The 16,176-nt window shown below is 39.6% G+C and overlaps 1 protein-coding gene across 1 annotated transcript in view; it reads left to right on the top strand.

Moving 5' to 3' along the window:
- Window positions 1-16,176, top strand: part of LOC127635365 (phospholipase D1-like) — a 35,757-nt gene that overhangs the window by 7,046 nt on the left and 12,535 nt on the right. The window contains exons 2-12 of the mRNA XM_052115348.1: window positions 5,205-5,381; window positions 5,788-5,954; window positions 6,413-6,555; window positions 6,696-6,804; window positions 6,886-6,951; window positions 7,052-7,110; window positions 7,587-7,679; window positions 7,795-7,947; window positions 8,034-8,183; window positions 12,641-12,724; window positions 15,650-15,731. Coding sequence (XP_051971308.1) covers window positions 5,237-5,381; window positions 5,788-5,954; window positions 6,413-6,555; window positions 6,696-6,804; window positions 6,886-6,951; window positions 7,052-7,110; window positions 7,587-7,679; window positions 7,795-7,947; window positions 8,034-8,183; window positions 12,641-12,724; window positions 15,650-15,731 — 1,251 coding nt within the window. The 5' untranslated portion in view covers window positions 5,205-5,236. The remainder of the gene's footprint in view (window positions 1-5,204; window positions 5,382-5,787; window positions 5,955-6,412; window positions 6,556-6,695; window positions 6,805-6,885; window positions 6,952-7,051; window positions 7,111-7,586; window positions 7,680-7,794; window positions 7,948-8,033; window positions 8,184-12,640; window positions 12,725-15,649; window positions 15,732-16,176) is intronic.

The raw sequence follows: 16,176 nt of genomic DNA, 5'->3' as shown, positions 1-16,176 counted from the left end.
ATATATATATATATATATATATATATATATATATATACAGTGAGGAAAATAAGTATTTGAACACCCTGCTATTTTGCAAGTTCTCCCACTGAGAAATCATGGAGGGGTCTGAAATTGTCATCGTAGGTGCATGTCCACTGTGAGAGACATAATCTAAAAAAAAAATCCAGAAATCACAATGTATGATTTTTTTAACTATTTATTTGTATGATACAGCTGCAAATAAGTATTTGAACACCTGTCTATCAGCTAGAATTCTGACCCTCAAAGACCTGTTAGTCTGCCTTTAAAATGTCCACCTCCACTCCATTTATTATCCTAAATTAGATGCACCTGTTTGAGGTCATTAGCTGCATAAAGACACCTGTCCACCCCATACAATCAGTAAGAATCCAACTACTAACATGGCCAAGACCAAAGAGCTGTCCAAAGACACTAGAGACAAAATTGTACACCTCCACAAGGCTGGAAAGGGCTACGGGGAAATTGCCAAGCAGCTTGGTGAAAAAAGGTCCACTGTTGGAGCAATCATTAGAAAATGGAAGAAGCTAAACATGACTGTCAATCTCCCTCGGACTGGGGCTCCATGCAAGATCTCACCTCGTGGGGTCTCAATGATCCTAAGAAAGGTGAGAAATCAGCCCAGAACTACACGGGAGGAGCTGGTCAATGACCTGAAAAGAGCTGGACCACCGTTTCCAAGGTTACTGTTGGTAATACACTAAGGCGTCATGGTTTGAAATCATGCATGGCACGGAAGGTTCCCCTGCTTAAACCAGCACATGTCAAGGCCCGTCTTAAGTTTGCCAATGACCATTTGGATGATCCAGAGGAGTCATGGGAGAAAGTCATGTGGTCAGATGAGACCAAAATAGAACTTTTTGGTCATAATTCCACTAACCGTGTTTGGAGGAAGAAGAATGATGAGTACCATCCCAAGAACACCATCCCTACTGTGAAGCATGGGGGTGGTAGCATCATGCTTTGGGGGTGTTTTTCTGCACATGGGACAGGGCTGACTGCACTGTATTAAGGAGAGGATGACCGGGGCCATGTATTGCAAGATTTTGGGGAACAACCTCCTTCCCTCAGTTAGAGCATTGAAGATGGGTCGAGGCTGGGTCTTCCAACATGACAATGACCCGAAGCACACAGCCAGGATAACCAAGGAGTGGCTCTGTAAGAAGCATATCAAGGTTCTGGCGTGGCCTAGCCAGTCTCCAGACCTAAACCCAATAGAGAATCTTTGGAGGGAGCTCAAACTCCGTGTTTCTCAGTGACAGCCCAGAAACCTTACTGATCTAGAGAAGATCTGTGTGGAGGAGTGGGCCAAAATCCCTCCTGCAGTGTGTGCAAACCTGGTGAAAAACTACAGGAAGCGTTTGACCTCTGTAATTGCAAACAAAGGCTACTGTACCAAATATTAACATTGATTTTCTCAGGTGTTCAAATACTTATTTGCAGCTGTATCATACAAATAAATAGTTAAAAAATCATACATTGTGATTTCTGGATTTTTTTTTTTTATTATGTCTCTCACAGTGGACATGCACCTGCAATGACAATTTCAGACCCCTCCATGATTTCTAAATGGGAGAACTTGCAAAATAGCAGGGTGTTCAAATACTTATTTTCCTCACTGTATATATATATATATATAAACCTGTTCTCCTATATGATTATCCCCCACAAACGAAACCCGAATGCCCACCACGTCGCACACAAAATTCTGAACCTTCGACCAGAATTTCTGGATCTCGACACACCACCAAAAAACACTGGCCATGTCTCCATCCTCTGTTTGGCAACTCCAGCAGGTGGGTGTGTCTTTAGGACCAAGTCTAGAGAGGGTCCAGTAAAATCTATGCAACATTTTGAATTGTATAAGATGCACCCTTGCATCTCTAGATGCAGACTTAATGTTTTTAAGAATCTTAGCCCACACTCATTCCTCCAATGCCAAGTTGAAATCTTTCTCCCATACTCTCTTGAGAGAAGTTAAGGCTCTTACCTTGTCAAGCTCCTCCAAGTTTATCTCAGAATCAAGAATTGTTTTTTTTGCTAATTCGTCAATATAGGGAGTTCTAATGGTTCTAATATCCTCATCAATAGACGAAGATGTGGAACTATAAAGATCGAGATAGGATTATTAATATCAATGGCCGAGGTAAAAATGTCACCACCAGCAGATTTCACTGAGGGAATGGTAGAAAAAGACTCTCTCTGTATTAAATATCTAGCCAAAAGTTTTCCTGCTTTGTCCCCCGACTCAAAGTATGACTGTCTTGCCCTGAATGACCAGAACTCCGCTTTCCACAACAAAACAGCGTTATATCTATATTTAAACCTGGTCAATTCTCTGAGGTCATTAGACGACATTCGTTGATATTCGACATTGTTGCTCTGGGAGGCTTACACACATTTGCTTCACTATGATCAGGGACTGAGTCCATCAATAGCTTAGTCACCTCCCAATATTATATCATGAGGGGTGCCAGTGGCTTGCAACATCCCTTCAAGATCTATAAAAAAACCCTGATCATCAGCTTTAGGTGCGTAAATATTAGCCAAAATCATCCTTTGCCCCTGAATTTCTGCTAAAATAATTACTCTCCCTTATTTATCTTTAAACTGTTTGAGATATTTGAATTGTAGATGTTTATTTATCAGTGTAATGACTCCCCTACTCTTACTTGAGCCAGCACAAAAGAAAACATGTCCACCCCATATCTTTCAGCTTCCTGCAGGGAAAGATGCGTTTCTTGAAGAAACACTATATCATATTTCTTATGTTTAAGAAAATAAATAACCTTCCTTCTTTTTATGGGGCACCCCAACCCATTCACATTCCACGTGAACAGAGATAGTACACTCATATTAACATTTGATACCAACCGTCATCGATCCCTCTAAACTCCAAGAGTCCATGTACACCCACGAGAGCCCCCGCAACAACTTTGCCATCGGATTGCTCAATTTTGTCTCACAAATTTGTAAGGCAAAATTACATAACACAAAATATTTTGTAAAACAAACCCCAGCCAATAGACAGAATTAACACTAAGAAAGTGCAGACTAATTAACAGAACTGTCTCTAAGGTGTATTCATTCACAAAACTAATTCCAGCCTATATAAAACCGTTCTGTTTCCTCGGACGGACAAACAAACAAATCTTCAGTGAGCCAACCGATGAGTGCAGCAGATGATATAATCATTCCAATGTCCCATGAAAATACTCCTCAAATCATACTCCAGCCAACAGGAGGCATAAGCACAAGGAACTAACAGATTCATCGCACATGAATGTCAGGCAACATGGCCTGTTATCTCGAGCAGACTCGGGAAGAGCTCGTCTGGGAATTTCACCATATCTCTGCCTTCTTCATGCTCAGGAATTCCAACAATCCATACATTATTTCTTCGGTTCCTATTTTCGAGATTTACCAATTTTCCCAAAATGTTTCCCAGGTCTATTTTGGTCAAGAGCAGATTAGCGGATTATTCCCTTTCCAATGACTCCAGATAATCAATCTGTTTCTCAACATCTGCCACTCTTGTACTGCAACTCATAGTATTTTGTTTCCATTGCCGTAATCGATCGCCGTATTACAGCGAGAACCTCCAAGTCAGCAACAACCTTCGTCAGCATCACAAACATGTTGGACAGTTGAAGCTGAATTTCCCTCGAGTCCCCGGTCTGCAGGCCCTTCAGAGGTTTCAGCTTGAGCACGTAAGTGTCTTTTAATGTCTCCAGAGTCCGAGGCTTTTGACTTCTTTGCCATGTTTACCTCAATGAACAAATATGAAACTGGGTGCATCGAATCTCACCAGATTATAACATGAAAATTATAAAAAACTAACAAAGTGCGCTGAGATCGTCGCTCACACGTCTGCTCATCGCATGGTGTCACGTGACCTCCCACTAAGACTGATTTTTAATGGTGTTGTCTCTGAAGATCTTGATGATTGTAATTTTCTTTGATGGCTTCAGGTTAACTCCATGGCAACAAGAATTGTGCTTCAAGCAGAGCTTCACTCAAATCACTGAGTATAAAATAATCCTGGTTTAACACTCACCTGGACACCACAGGCCAGCTCACATTCAAATTTGACCCTTTTGAATTTACTGCCGAATTCACTGTTTGATCGGTATGCTGTATCGATATTCTCACAGCAAGAATCTGTATTTTGGTTACATTTTTCACATTCATATTTGCGAGTTAAAGGCAAAACACACTTTTTCTCTTTTACCAAAGTCCAATGAAGATGAATGAGAATTAAAGGGATAGTTCACCCAACATTTTTAATTCTCTCATCATTTACTCTCTACATTTCTTTCTTTCTTCGCCAAAACACATTTGAAGAAAAATGTAAAAATATTTCAGCTCAGTAGGTCCTTAAAATGCAAGTTAGTAGAGATTTTGAAGCACCAAATATCAGTTAGCATAAACGTAATCGATGCGACTCCAGCGGAAATGGAAAAACAACTAATAATAAAGAACAAGGGAAATCAGCTTTGTTTTTCATTATTTTGTTTAACACATAATTGGTTCTCTTCAAACTCACAATAAGAACAGAATTTGTCCCTCTGAATGACAAAGGTGAGGCTTGTTGTAACATGAATGAATGCTATTGCTGTGGTACATGAAGAGTATCTGGACAAAAGGGAGATTTTTGGCTTTGCATGTGGTGCCTTTAAGCTTCCTGAAGCTAGTTAAGAAGAAAGAGGAACAGGATGGAGGTTGCAGACTGCTGTCTTGTTGTCCGATTTGTCAACTTTTATTGGTCAACAAAGGTCTATCTCCTGTTTCAGCTCTAAATTAGTTTCGCTAACCCTCATTCTCTGTCCTCCAACACACACTCACATAGAGTACACATAAGTTAGAGCCAATGAAATCAACATTGGACTTTTTTGACTTAAAGTCCATGTCTGTTAACTTTGTGGTCGTCTATATGTTAGTGTACTCCTAAATTTGACAAAATAAACTTTTAGCAGATGTACACATTTCAGTTATATAAGTCTTTTTCTATCTTCTGGAAAAACAGAAAAAATTATGAATTGTGTCCAACTATACATTTATTTTGTCCAGTCTGTTCCTCCCTAGAATGAGTGCCTCTCCCCTAAATAAAACCACATGCAGTGTTGAAAAGATGACATGTTATCAAAAGCAAACTTCTGCATTCTTCTGCTTGTGTTTCAAAGGAGTGCCCTGGCCGGCAGGCCGATTGTTAGCCATGCTGCGACAGCAAGAACCAACGGTCAGCACCCTGCATCTGGTGGCCAATGATATGACTGATATCATGGAGAACCTGGACACACGAGAACTCGACATTGGAGATGGGGAAGAGGAGTTTGATGGGCAGGACCCCAACAGTGCAGGTAAAAGAAAGAAAGAAATACATTTGTCATAAAATCTTACCCACCTAAAATAATCGAAGTGTGAAAGAACGTACAGAACCCACATGCCTCAATATTTAAAGGGATAGTTCACCCAAAAGTTTAATTCTGTCATAATTTACTCACCCTTGTGTTGGTCCAAATCTGTATGACTTTCTTGCCTCCGTGGAACACAAACGGAGATGTTAGGCAGAACTTTAGCCTCAGTTTGTTCTATAAAATGAAAGTTAATGTGACTGAGTGACTGAGATCATTCTGCGATCTCTTTTTGTGATCCATGTTAGAATTAAATTCAGATGGGCTTGTATATGTATATTTTTTGGGTGAACTATCCCTTTAATTGAAGCAACAAGAGTAATTGACTAATCAATTCCAAATATTTCCACAGAAAACAAAATCCCCTTCTCAGCTGTGTATAAAACAAAGGGCTTCAAAGAATCTGGAGCACGTGTGTTTCTTACAACATTTCCTATTACTGCCAAAATCCTGGAGGTTGAACGCTTCACTTCCGCCCAAGATCGCTTCAACATCACCTCCCAGAGAAGTGTTTCGAAGGTGAGATCTCTCACTCCCATTCCCTTTCATGTGTTAGTTATGTGGGCTAAGGAAGTTTATTAGTTGCCCTGGAGATTTGGGCACCATATACCCAAATATTTATCACATGCAAAAAAATACAATTTCTTAAGAATAAAGAAACAAAAATGTATTTGACTAATAACAGTGATAAATGATCTTTTAGAAGTAGGTTTAAAATCTGACATTTTCACATATTACCCAAAAATGACAATTCTGTCATAATTTACTCACCTTTGTGAGTAAATTTGTTCCAAACCTGTATAGCTTTATTAGCCTCAGTCACCATTCACGTTCATTTAATAATTTTCCCATTTAGTAAAAGTGAATGGTGACTGACACTAAGATTCTGTCTAACATTTCCTTTCATGTTCCATTTAAGAAAAAATTTAATTTTGGATGAGCCGTCCCTTTAACAATGACTATTCTGATGTATCCAGGTGCTTCCCGCAGTGTTTAAGATCGAGTTAAGGCACGGAAACTTCACCTGGTATGTGAAGAGGAAGGAGAAACATTTTATGGAGCTTCACAGGGAACTCCGCACCTACAAGACCTTCATCAGAATTCCACTGCCTTCCCGCAGGTGACCAGATCAAATATTATCATCGGTCTACAATAAGAGTCCAATGTTGACACACCTACTCATTCTTTATTATTACTGTTGTGCACATTTTAGAGTAACGGTAAATGGCTTAGTCATTTTGTGCTTCTTCTGGTCTATAGTCATGCAGAACGGAGGCACACTATTAACCGGAACCTTGAACGAAATATACCAAATCTACCCCGGGGAGGAGAAGAACTGGCCAGGGAAGAGCAAGTCTCCAGTCGAAAAGTCAGTTTACCATGGTACACTTCTCAAATTTAAAGCTGGTTAACACTAGCTGCTGTCTGACTAGTGTGCTTTCTTTAACAGAGACAACTTGAAGACTACTTGAATAGGCTGCTTAAAATGCCAATGTATAGAAACTACCATGCAACGGTATGAACATATTTGGACCATGGACTGTGTACAATATTTCAGTATGTTTTTCTTTGACTTTCTAACTAATAAACCTTTTTATCCTGTTTTTTATCTATAGATGGAATTTATTGATGTGAGTCAGTTGTCCTTCATTCATGACTTGGGACCTAAAGGCTTGTAAGAGTTATTTGCTTATTGGCTCAAACTGAATCTTTGATTCTTAGAGGACAGATATACAGGGTTCCCATGGTCATATAAACCTGGAAATATCAGAGACATTTTGACATTATAAAGGACATGTAAATAATGTATACAGTATGCTTTATACCTGCTACTGTATATGTTACTCTTGTGTCGAGTAAAACATACTTGCAAGCCATGTGATGTCCAATATGTGAGTCAAGTGTTTTTTTTTTTTATTGGTTCTTTTAAATTAATTGGTCATACTGGTTTACAAATTGGTCTGAATGATTCTTTAGCAATCTGTCTAAAATAGAATGATTTTGATGATAAATTTTTGTCCAGTACAAACAACTGGATCGGTCATGGACAAGTTATGGTCAAAAAGGATGGGAACCCTGTAATTACTGAAACTGATAAATTCTTGCATTTGTAACAATTGGTCCTGGACATTTGACATGTTCTGTTCTCAGAGAGGGCATGGTTCTAAAAAGGTCAGGGGGTCACCGTATTCCCGGACTGAACTGCTGTGGCCACAGCAAAATGTGCTACCGCTGGTCCAAACGGTCAGTGTTGGGTCATACATTCTCAAATAATGTGTGTTTTTAGGGCTGACCTAGAATAATTGTTTTTTTTTAATGAACATGTGACCTAGCCTGGTTAAAGTGTTGTTCTTTCCAGGTGGCTGGTGGTGAAGGACTGTTGTCTTCTCCTTATGAAGCCAGACACAGGTGCCATCTCATTCGTGCTGCTGCTGGACAAGGCATTTAGCATCAAAATGGAAACTAAAGACACTGAGACAAAGCATGGTGTCCGTATAGACAGTCTGTCCAGGTGTGTGAACTCACATTGTTATTAAAACAATAGCCAGTTGACATGCACCAATTTGGTATAGTGATAGATCTGTATTCTTCTTAAAGGACACTAGTACTGAAGTTCACAAGTTACCGTCATGCCCGCTGGTGGGGGCAAGCCCTTGATGAATTTGTGCGGAAGTATGGCAGCAATTTCTTAAAGGATCATCGCTTTTCTGCCTTCGCCAAAGAGCAAAAGAACATCCAGTCAAAATGGTAAATATTGCACTGCATATGAGACATAATTCAGGCGATTTAAACCATTTGTTGGGATATTTATTAAGTTTGTTTACTTAAGCAGTAGTGCAATATGGCACTAAATCAGCACTCCTGTGATTACCTACGGCCTACATCCACGTGCCAGTGGCTGAATCACAGCAGTGCTGATATAGGGCCATATCGCACTCTTGCTCGTGTGATTTTGCTTATATACAACGTTCAGTGAACAAGTACATTTTTAAAAATTAGGAAAAACTGAGTACGGTCACAAAAAACACATTTGTGCATGGAGCTAATTTCTTACGCGACAGATCAGAATCTGCCATTGCTGGTTCAGAAATTATGTGTCAAAGCCTCTCAAAATCATCACTTAAGAACTACTAGTATCACGTGTGTGTGTGTGTGTGTGTGTGTGTGTGTGAGAGAGAGAGATGGAGCTTGTGCGATCACCTGTTGATGATGCTGTAGTCTGTTAGTCAGCTTTCTGAAGATAATGTAATTTTGGTCAAATTCATCCAATTTTCTCAGTGGAAAAATAGGCGTACAAGTGGGGGTTTTCCTCCCTATTTTGCAGTAGCCGGTGTGCAAGAGTCTTTCACTATAGAATCCGCAACATCCTCTGCCATTTTGTCCTCTCCAGTAAGAGGTAAGCGCTGAGTTTGTGTAATTAATTAGTCTGTTGTGTCAGCTGCGATGAGCCTTAATGCCGAAGTTGTTAGTTTGTAAGCTGTAGTAGTAATATGAGCGATCATGGAGTGTTGTTCTCTCACTTCACGTCACCAGCTGGCTCATATGACACCAAAAATTGTCTTTTGCCTCCATCTGCTGGCTAAAATATGTAATGTCACAAAATTCAGTTTTAAAGAGACATATACAGTAGCTCTTATCACATCTGCACTTCTCTTACACTTTAGTTTAGAACCGCACAAACACAAGTGATACACACAGTGAAGCACTGTTGGTGTGAGACCATCATTACTCATGGAACCTCTCTCGTCCAATCAGATTCGAGGACTGGAACTAACTATTGTACATTTTATACTAAAATACCACTTAATTTGTGCTATGGACAATAATGATATCTGTAGTATAAATGTTCGATATGATGAGGGAGGTGTCCCATTACTTTACCGAGCGATCCAACTTTTACCTGGCGGATATGAATAATCCCAAATATTTACATTTTAAAGGAATAGTTGAAAAATGTGTGCGCACCCTCATGCCATCCCTGATGTGAATTACTTTCTTTCATCTGCTGAACTCAAATAAAGATTTTTTAGAAGAACGTCTCCGCTTTTTTGGTCCATACAATGCAAGTGAATGGGTGCCAAAATTTTGAAGCTTCAAATATCACACAAGTCAGCATAAAAGTCATCCATAAAAATTTAAGACCAATTTTACTAAAACAATAACTGTCACGCTCTTCTTTTTCTGTGATTAACATTCTTCATGCATATCGCCACCTACTGATTTAAAAATGTTTCTTTCTCACCCACACCTATCATATCCCTTCTGAAGATATGGATAAAACACTGAAGTTGTATGGATTATTTTTATGCTGCTTTTATGTGCTTTTTGGACTTTTTTTTTCGCTGCATTCACTTGCATTGTATTACATTGAGCTGCAATACTCTTCTAAAAATCATAATTTGTGTTCTGTGAAGAAAGTCATACACATCTGGGATGGCATGATTTTTTTCCATATTTTTCTTCACTAGCACTTTCATCATAAGTAACATGTTACTTAAAAAGACCCTAAATACTGTGCATTTATTAATATTAAATAGTCACAAGGTATATTGTATATTGAATTATAATTGTTTAAAGTCTGGCCAGATCTTATATAAGTTCCTTCATAAGATCTGGCTGATGAACAAACATGACTCATACTCTTAACTAACAAAATATCTTTTGATCAACAAAAAACTATTTTAACACTTTAGGGCTATTGTTTACAAATTATGAAACCTGAGGAGGAACATTTAGACCTAATAAAGCCCTCTCACTATATCAACCCACATATGAAATCAATGGTCATATAGAAATGTCATTTTTACTTAAGAACACATTTAAATAACATTTTATTTTTTTAAAACATAAATAAAAATAGATCAAATCTATTCTTCCATTTTCTCAATGAAGTATAATCCTTTTCAGTGAACAAAAAATTAGTCCCGCAATAGTGTGAATTTGCACACAATAGCCAGTGCAGGAGCCAGATATTTGTGCAGATAATCGTAGGGAAAAGAAGAACAAACTGAGTTGATGTTGTTCGTGATTGAGCGGGCTGACCCACAGCTGTAGAGTCCAAGTTTAATCAGAATATTTCCATATTCAGTTTCACATTTATCTCATTTTTTTTTTTCTTCACGAGCTCTACAGACGCTGAACAGATAAGAATGGTGAATAAAAGCAAACTTTTCAGCGCAATTTCTTTGAATGTACGTAATTGATTGCATTAGATGTGCAAATGCGCTGACAACATTTCTGTTACAAATGTTCTGTTGAAATGTTTCAGATTCGGGGGGGGGGGGGGGGTCTGAGGGGGAAGGGGTGATTTGTATTGAGGGCTCTCACAGCCTGGGGGAAGAAGATATTGGGTAGTCTGGTAGAGCGGGCTCAGATGCTACGTTACTGTCTTCCTGACGTTTGGAACTGGAAGAGACTGTGGGAGGGATGGGTGGTGTCCTTCACAAAACTGGAGGCTTTTCTGGATCACCGTGCAAGGAAAATGCCCATGATAGAGGGTTAGAGGGACTCAGATGATCTTTGCGGATGTTTGCTGTAGTGTTTTTTGCGGTCTGCTGCAGTTCCCTTACCAGACAGTGATGCAGTTGGTCAACACAATCTCAATGGTGCCCCTATAGCCAGAAAAGCTTAAACATGCACTCTGGTCTGGACAACTGATGACGGCTGAATGCTTTTGCATGCACCATTGAGCTTTGTTAAACCATTCTAAAGGGAAGCCTACGAGCTTAGCTTAAAATAGCATAAAGAGGCACTCCCATAGACATTCTATGAACTCTGGTGGTACACTGGCGAGGAGACAAGAGGCCGTTCTTTTTGAATGGATATATATGGAGGAGATTCTTCCATAAGATGAGTAAACCGATTTTGTGAGGAAACAACTCACCACTTCATGAACTCACCACCTGTCCGCTAATCCTCAACATGTTTTACATGATTAAACAATGCTTTTTCAATGATCTATGTACAGAGTATACTTACTTAGTAGGTGTCACTTTACGGCTCCCCATTCATTAAAATGGTATCTGCAAATGGTGATTTACTGTCATAACACTCTAGTTGACCATTACGCGCTCTCCTACGATAGATCACGGAGGTTGTTATCTCAATAAATAAAAGAATCTCTAGTTAATCTCTGCTGAGTTCTGCACAGAGAGCACTCTGGTATTTCAGATGGCAAGGCAATTTTTTCAAAAACCAGTCGGAGGGCCAGACAAAGATGATTGGCGGGCCACCAGTTGACTAGCCCTGAACTAGGATATAATTTAGACTTGGTGGGAGCTTTTGAATTGGGCCAGTAAACAGCTATCCAAAATGCCTTAGCAACCACCTAGCAATGTCCTTGCAACCATCCAAATCCCTTTAGCAACTGCATAACAAGTTAAAACCACTCTGAACCTATAATAATAACATGGTTACATGGTCAATCTAAAAGGTGAAGTGTGTCATTTCTGTGTCATTTGCTTTGCCAAACAGAATTGCAAATGTAATTGTTTTCCAAAAGGCTTCATTAAAACTCCCCCCACTTTCCATTGGTCGTTCAAACAAATAGTCCCATCCCCAAGACAGCCACATTTGCTGTGCTGGTTGGGATGCTCAAACAAATAATACCACAGTCTTAGTGTTTTTACTTTTTGCAGAAATCAACCTATGAAAGTTTATTTAGAGTTGTCTCTGTATATTACACTGGGATAGGAGAAAGTAATTTAACATCCAGAAAATTACACACTTTACCTTTAAATCTGGTATGTATTTTGTCATGCGCTTTTCAGCACAAATATGTATCAAAATTATCTGCAAAAACGTATAGAAGTGCCAAGGCTCTTTATTGCCCAGAAGAGATAAACATTTGAAGGCATTAGTCATCTGGTCCCATGTCTTCAGTTGAAGTCTGCTTCACAAGAGTAACCTGAGAGAACGAGAGGGAAAGTGTAACCGTAGACTCCATCCTCTCTTGACCCCATAGAAGAGCAAGATAATATCTGGGGCAACAGCAACACTGCTGGTCTGGACAAATAATTTGTTGTTCATTGTTGCAACATTAAGCCCTATTAGCCAACTTGTAACCTGAATAAAGAAAATTATGTAATTAAGTCTGAGCAACATCGTGAGTCACACAAAAGTAGTGATGCTTTGGTCACCCAGTAATTGTTTAGGTAATATATCAGCCTGATTTGAGTGAACTGAAGACTGGATGTGTGTTTCAGGTATGTGAATGGGAAGCAGTACATGGAGGATGTGGCGAATGCACTGGAGGAGGCAGAGGAGGAGATCTTTATCACAGATTGGTGGTATGTTGAGATGAGCTTCTCCCATACATTCATCAATACCTTTTATTTTGAGTACAATCGATTTTTTTTTTTTTTTTTAAATGTTACAGTACACATATCACAGAAATGATCTCATCGGTTAATATTTCCAACAAAAAAACTTGATATTTGATGTGTACATGCATTAATATGGAACAGGATTTTGGCCCAATGAGGTTTGGGCCAAACCAAGCAACTGACAACATGTTTTGTCACTTGTTGCAGTTGTGGCTGGTTAGGAAAAAACGCAGATTAACGGAGATGTGGAGATTTATTGCTTGTTGTGATATTTAGGACATGGTTTAAGACCCAAGCTCAAAAGAAAGTGGTAGCAAAGTATGGAAAGGAATAAAGATAGTGGGCTCACTTTGTACGCACCCTCTCATTGGGCAGCTCTTGCTGGATCAGTTACCTTCATCAGACAGATGCCTGGTGCTGTGTTACACCATCACTCAATCATTGTGCCTGACATCCTGCAAGTGTGAGATTCAGTATGAATGTGTTTGCGTCTGTTAGTTTTTCAGGTTTAAAGGGATAGTTCACCCAAAAATAAATGATCTCATCATTTACTCGCCCTCATTCCATCCCTGATGTGTGACTTTCTTTCCTTTGCTGAACACAAAAAAAGATTTTAAGAAGAATATTTCAGCTCTGTTGGTCTATACAATGCAAGTGAATGGTGGCCAGAACTTTGAAGGTTCAAAAAAGCCCATAAAGGCAGCATAAAAGTAATCAATATGACTCCAGTGGTTAAATCCATGTGTTCAGACATGATAAATGTGGGGAGAAACAGTTCAATAGTCCTTTTTTATTATAAATCTACTTTCACACAGCCCTCATTTGAACAGTGCACGCTCATGAGAGTTCTTCTGTTTTTTGCAGATTTGCATTCTTTCTGCATATCGCCACCTACTGGGCTGTTGTGCAAATATGATTTGTTTATTATTTTCCCTTGCTTTAACCCTCCCTATTTTCTGTGTCCTCCCTGCCCAGTAGGTGGTGATTTGCATGAAGAATGTGAATCAGCAAAAACTGAAAAATAAATACTCTGTCCTCTTGTGAACATGCGTAGAAAGGGCTGATGAAAGATTTATAGTAACAAAAGCTCTTAAATATTGATCTGTTTCTCACCCAAATCTATTATATTGCTTCTGAAGATATAGATTTAAATACTGGAGTCGTATTGATTACTTTTATACTGTCTTTATATGCTTTTTGGACCTTCAAATTTCTGCCCACATTCACTTGAATTGTATGGACCTACAGAGCTGAGATATTCTTCTGAAAATCTTTGTGTTCAGCAGAGGACAGAAAGTCATACACATGGCATGAGGGTGAGTCAGTGATGAGATTTTTTTTTTACATTTTTGGTGAACTGGGGGCCTGGGTAGCTCAGAGGTAAACCACCCCTGGAGTTCGCTAGTTCGAATCAAAGGGTGTGCTCAGTGACTCCAGCCAGGTCTCCTAAGCAACCAAATTGGCCCGGTTGCTAGGGAGGGTAGAGTCACTTTGGGTAACCTCCTCGCAATCACTATAATTTGGTTTGATCTCTGTGGGGTGCTTGGTGATTTGAGCGTGGATGCCGCGGTGGGTGGTGTGAAGCCTCCACATGCGCTATGTCTCCGTGGCAACGCGCTCAACAAGCCACGTGATCAGATGCACAGGTTGTCTGTCTCGGACGCTGAGGCAGCTGGGATTTGTCCTCCCCCACCCAAATTTAGGCGAATCAGTACGTGACCATGAGGACTTAAAAAGCATATTGGGAATTGTTCATTCCAAATTGGGAGAAAAAGGGGAGAAAAAAATAAAAATAAAAATGTATTCATAAATTGTGATGAACTATCCCATTAAAAACCTCATTATATAAAAGTATTTGTGACTTTTATTTTTTTTTATGTCTGTCAGTTTTAAGGTAATCTACGTATAGGCTAGTGTATTTTTAAAAGCTTACCAAATTAACGTTTAGTAGATATATGTATTTAAAATGTACAGTCTCTTAAAACAGACCAAAAATATAGATGACTCCTGCACTCACGGGCGAATCAACATTTTTGTCCAATAAAATGCTCTCTAGAATGAGACTGTCCCTTCCCACCTGTCTCTGACTAGTAACAGCAAGTTGCACATCATAATTTATGGCAATTCCCTATTGTGACGTGGAGGAGGGCGAATCCGGGCTGTGACTATGCACTCCCGGCCCACAATCAGGCTAATCAGCTGAGGAGAGGGATAAGTCCAGCGGAAAGCGGCAGTTCGGGAGAGAGAGAGCCACATGTAGCAGCCATGTGTGCGTTTTATGTTTTTGTATCTTTTTAAGTTCCTTTTAAAACATTACTTTGATTGTTCAGCCAGTTCCCACCTCCTCCTCTCCCAACCCTAACCTTGTTAAAAGTCTATAAAAAAAAAAGTGAATTTGTCTCTCCCCAACTTCCTGTTTGATGATATAGGAAATACGTCAACGCAGGAATGACAAATGCACTCACCAAGGCATTTCATGGGGTGTTTAACACATTGGTAGCAGTGACAGGTGGTGTGATTTATTAGGTTGCCTATTTAAGATGTATCAAGTAGTAGGGAAATTTCATGTGTGGTACTCCACAGGGGAAAAAATATAACTTTTAGCTATTTTAATGGAGATATTCGTACTTTTGAAATTTAATTTGTCTCTTCGCATGACCATTTAGGTGAAATGCAAAAAGGTGATAATCTTAATAAAACAGTATATACTTTCCCTTATACATGCAGCATATATCTTAAAGTTGAAAAAGTTTATGTCCCTGTTATTTGTCAACTACCTGTATTACAATTTATGTAAGCGAGAGTGTGATGTGAAACTCAACGTTTATGCATATCTGATGTTACAAATGCTTGCCCTGCTGATGAGGTCATCACTATGTGTCATGGCAGGCTGAGCCCTGAGATCTTCCTCAAGAGGCCGGTTGTCGAGGGCAACCGCTGGCGACTTGATTCCATTCTGAAACGGCAAGCGGTGAGTTAATCTAACCCTATGTTGTGTCACCCATATATGCGGTGAAACTGTCTGTCCATCTGTAGGTTTACTGCTCTGGCAATAAAACCATCCCAATCACTGTTCCCTTTTAATAATGTACATTTAAAGTGTGTTTTCCTGGTATTAGTATTTTTTTTATCCCCTTTTCTCCCCATTTTGGAATTCCCAATTCCAACTACATAGTAGTTCCTCGTGGTGGTGCAGTTACTCACCTCAATTCGGGTGGAGGAGGACAAGTCTCGGGTTCCCTCCACTTCTGAGACAGTCAATCCGCTCATCTTATCACGTGGCTCACTGTGCATGACACCGCGGAGACGCCGCACATGGAGGCTCATGCTGTTCTCCGCGATCCACGCACAACTTAACTCATGCCCCATTGAGAGCAAGAACCACTAATCATGACCACGAGGAGGTTACCCCATGT

This window comes from Xyrauchen texanus, chromosome 42 (genome assembly GCF_025860055.1).
Source record: "Xyrauchen texanus isolate HMW12.3.18 chromosome 42, RBS_HiC_50CHRs, whole genome shotgun sequence".
Lineage (NCBI taxonomy): Eukaryota > Metazoa > Chordata > Actinopteri > Cypriniformes > Catostomidae > Xyrauchen > Xyrauchen texanus.
Note: the sequence above shows the minus strand (reverse complement) of the source record. Positions and strands in the feature narration are given on the sequence as shown.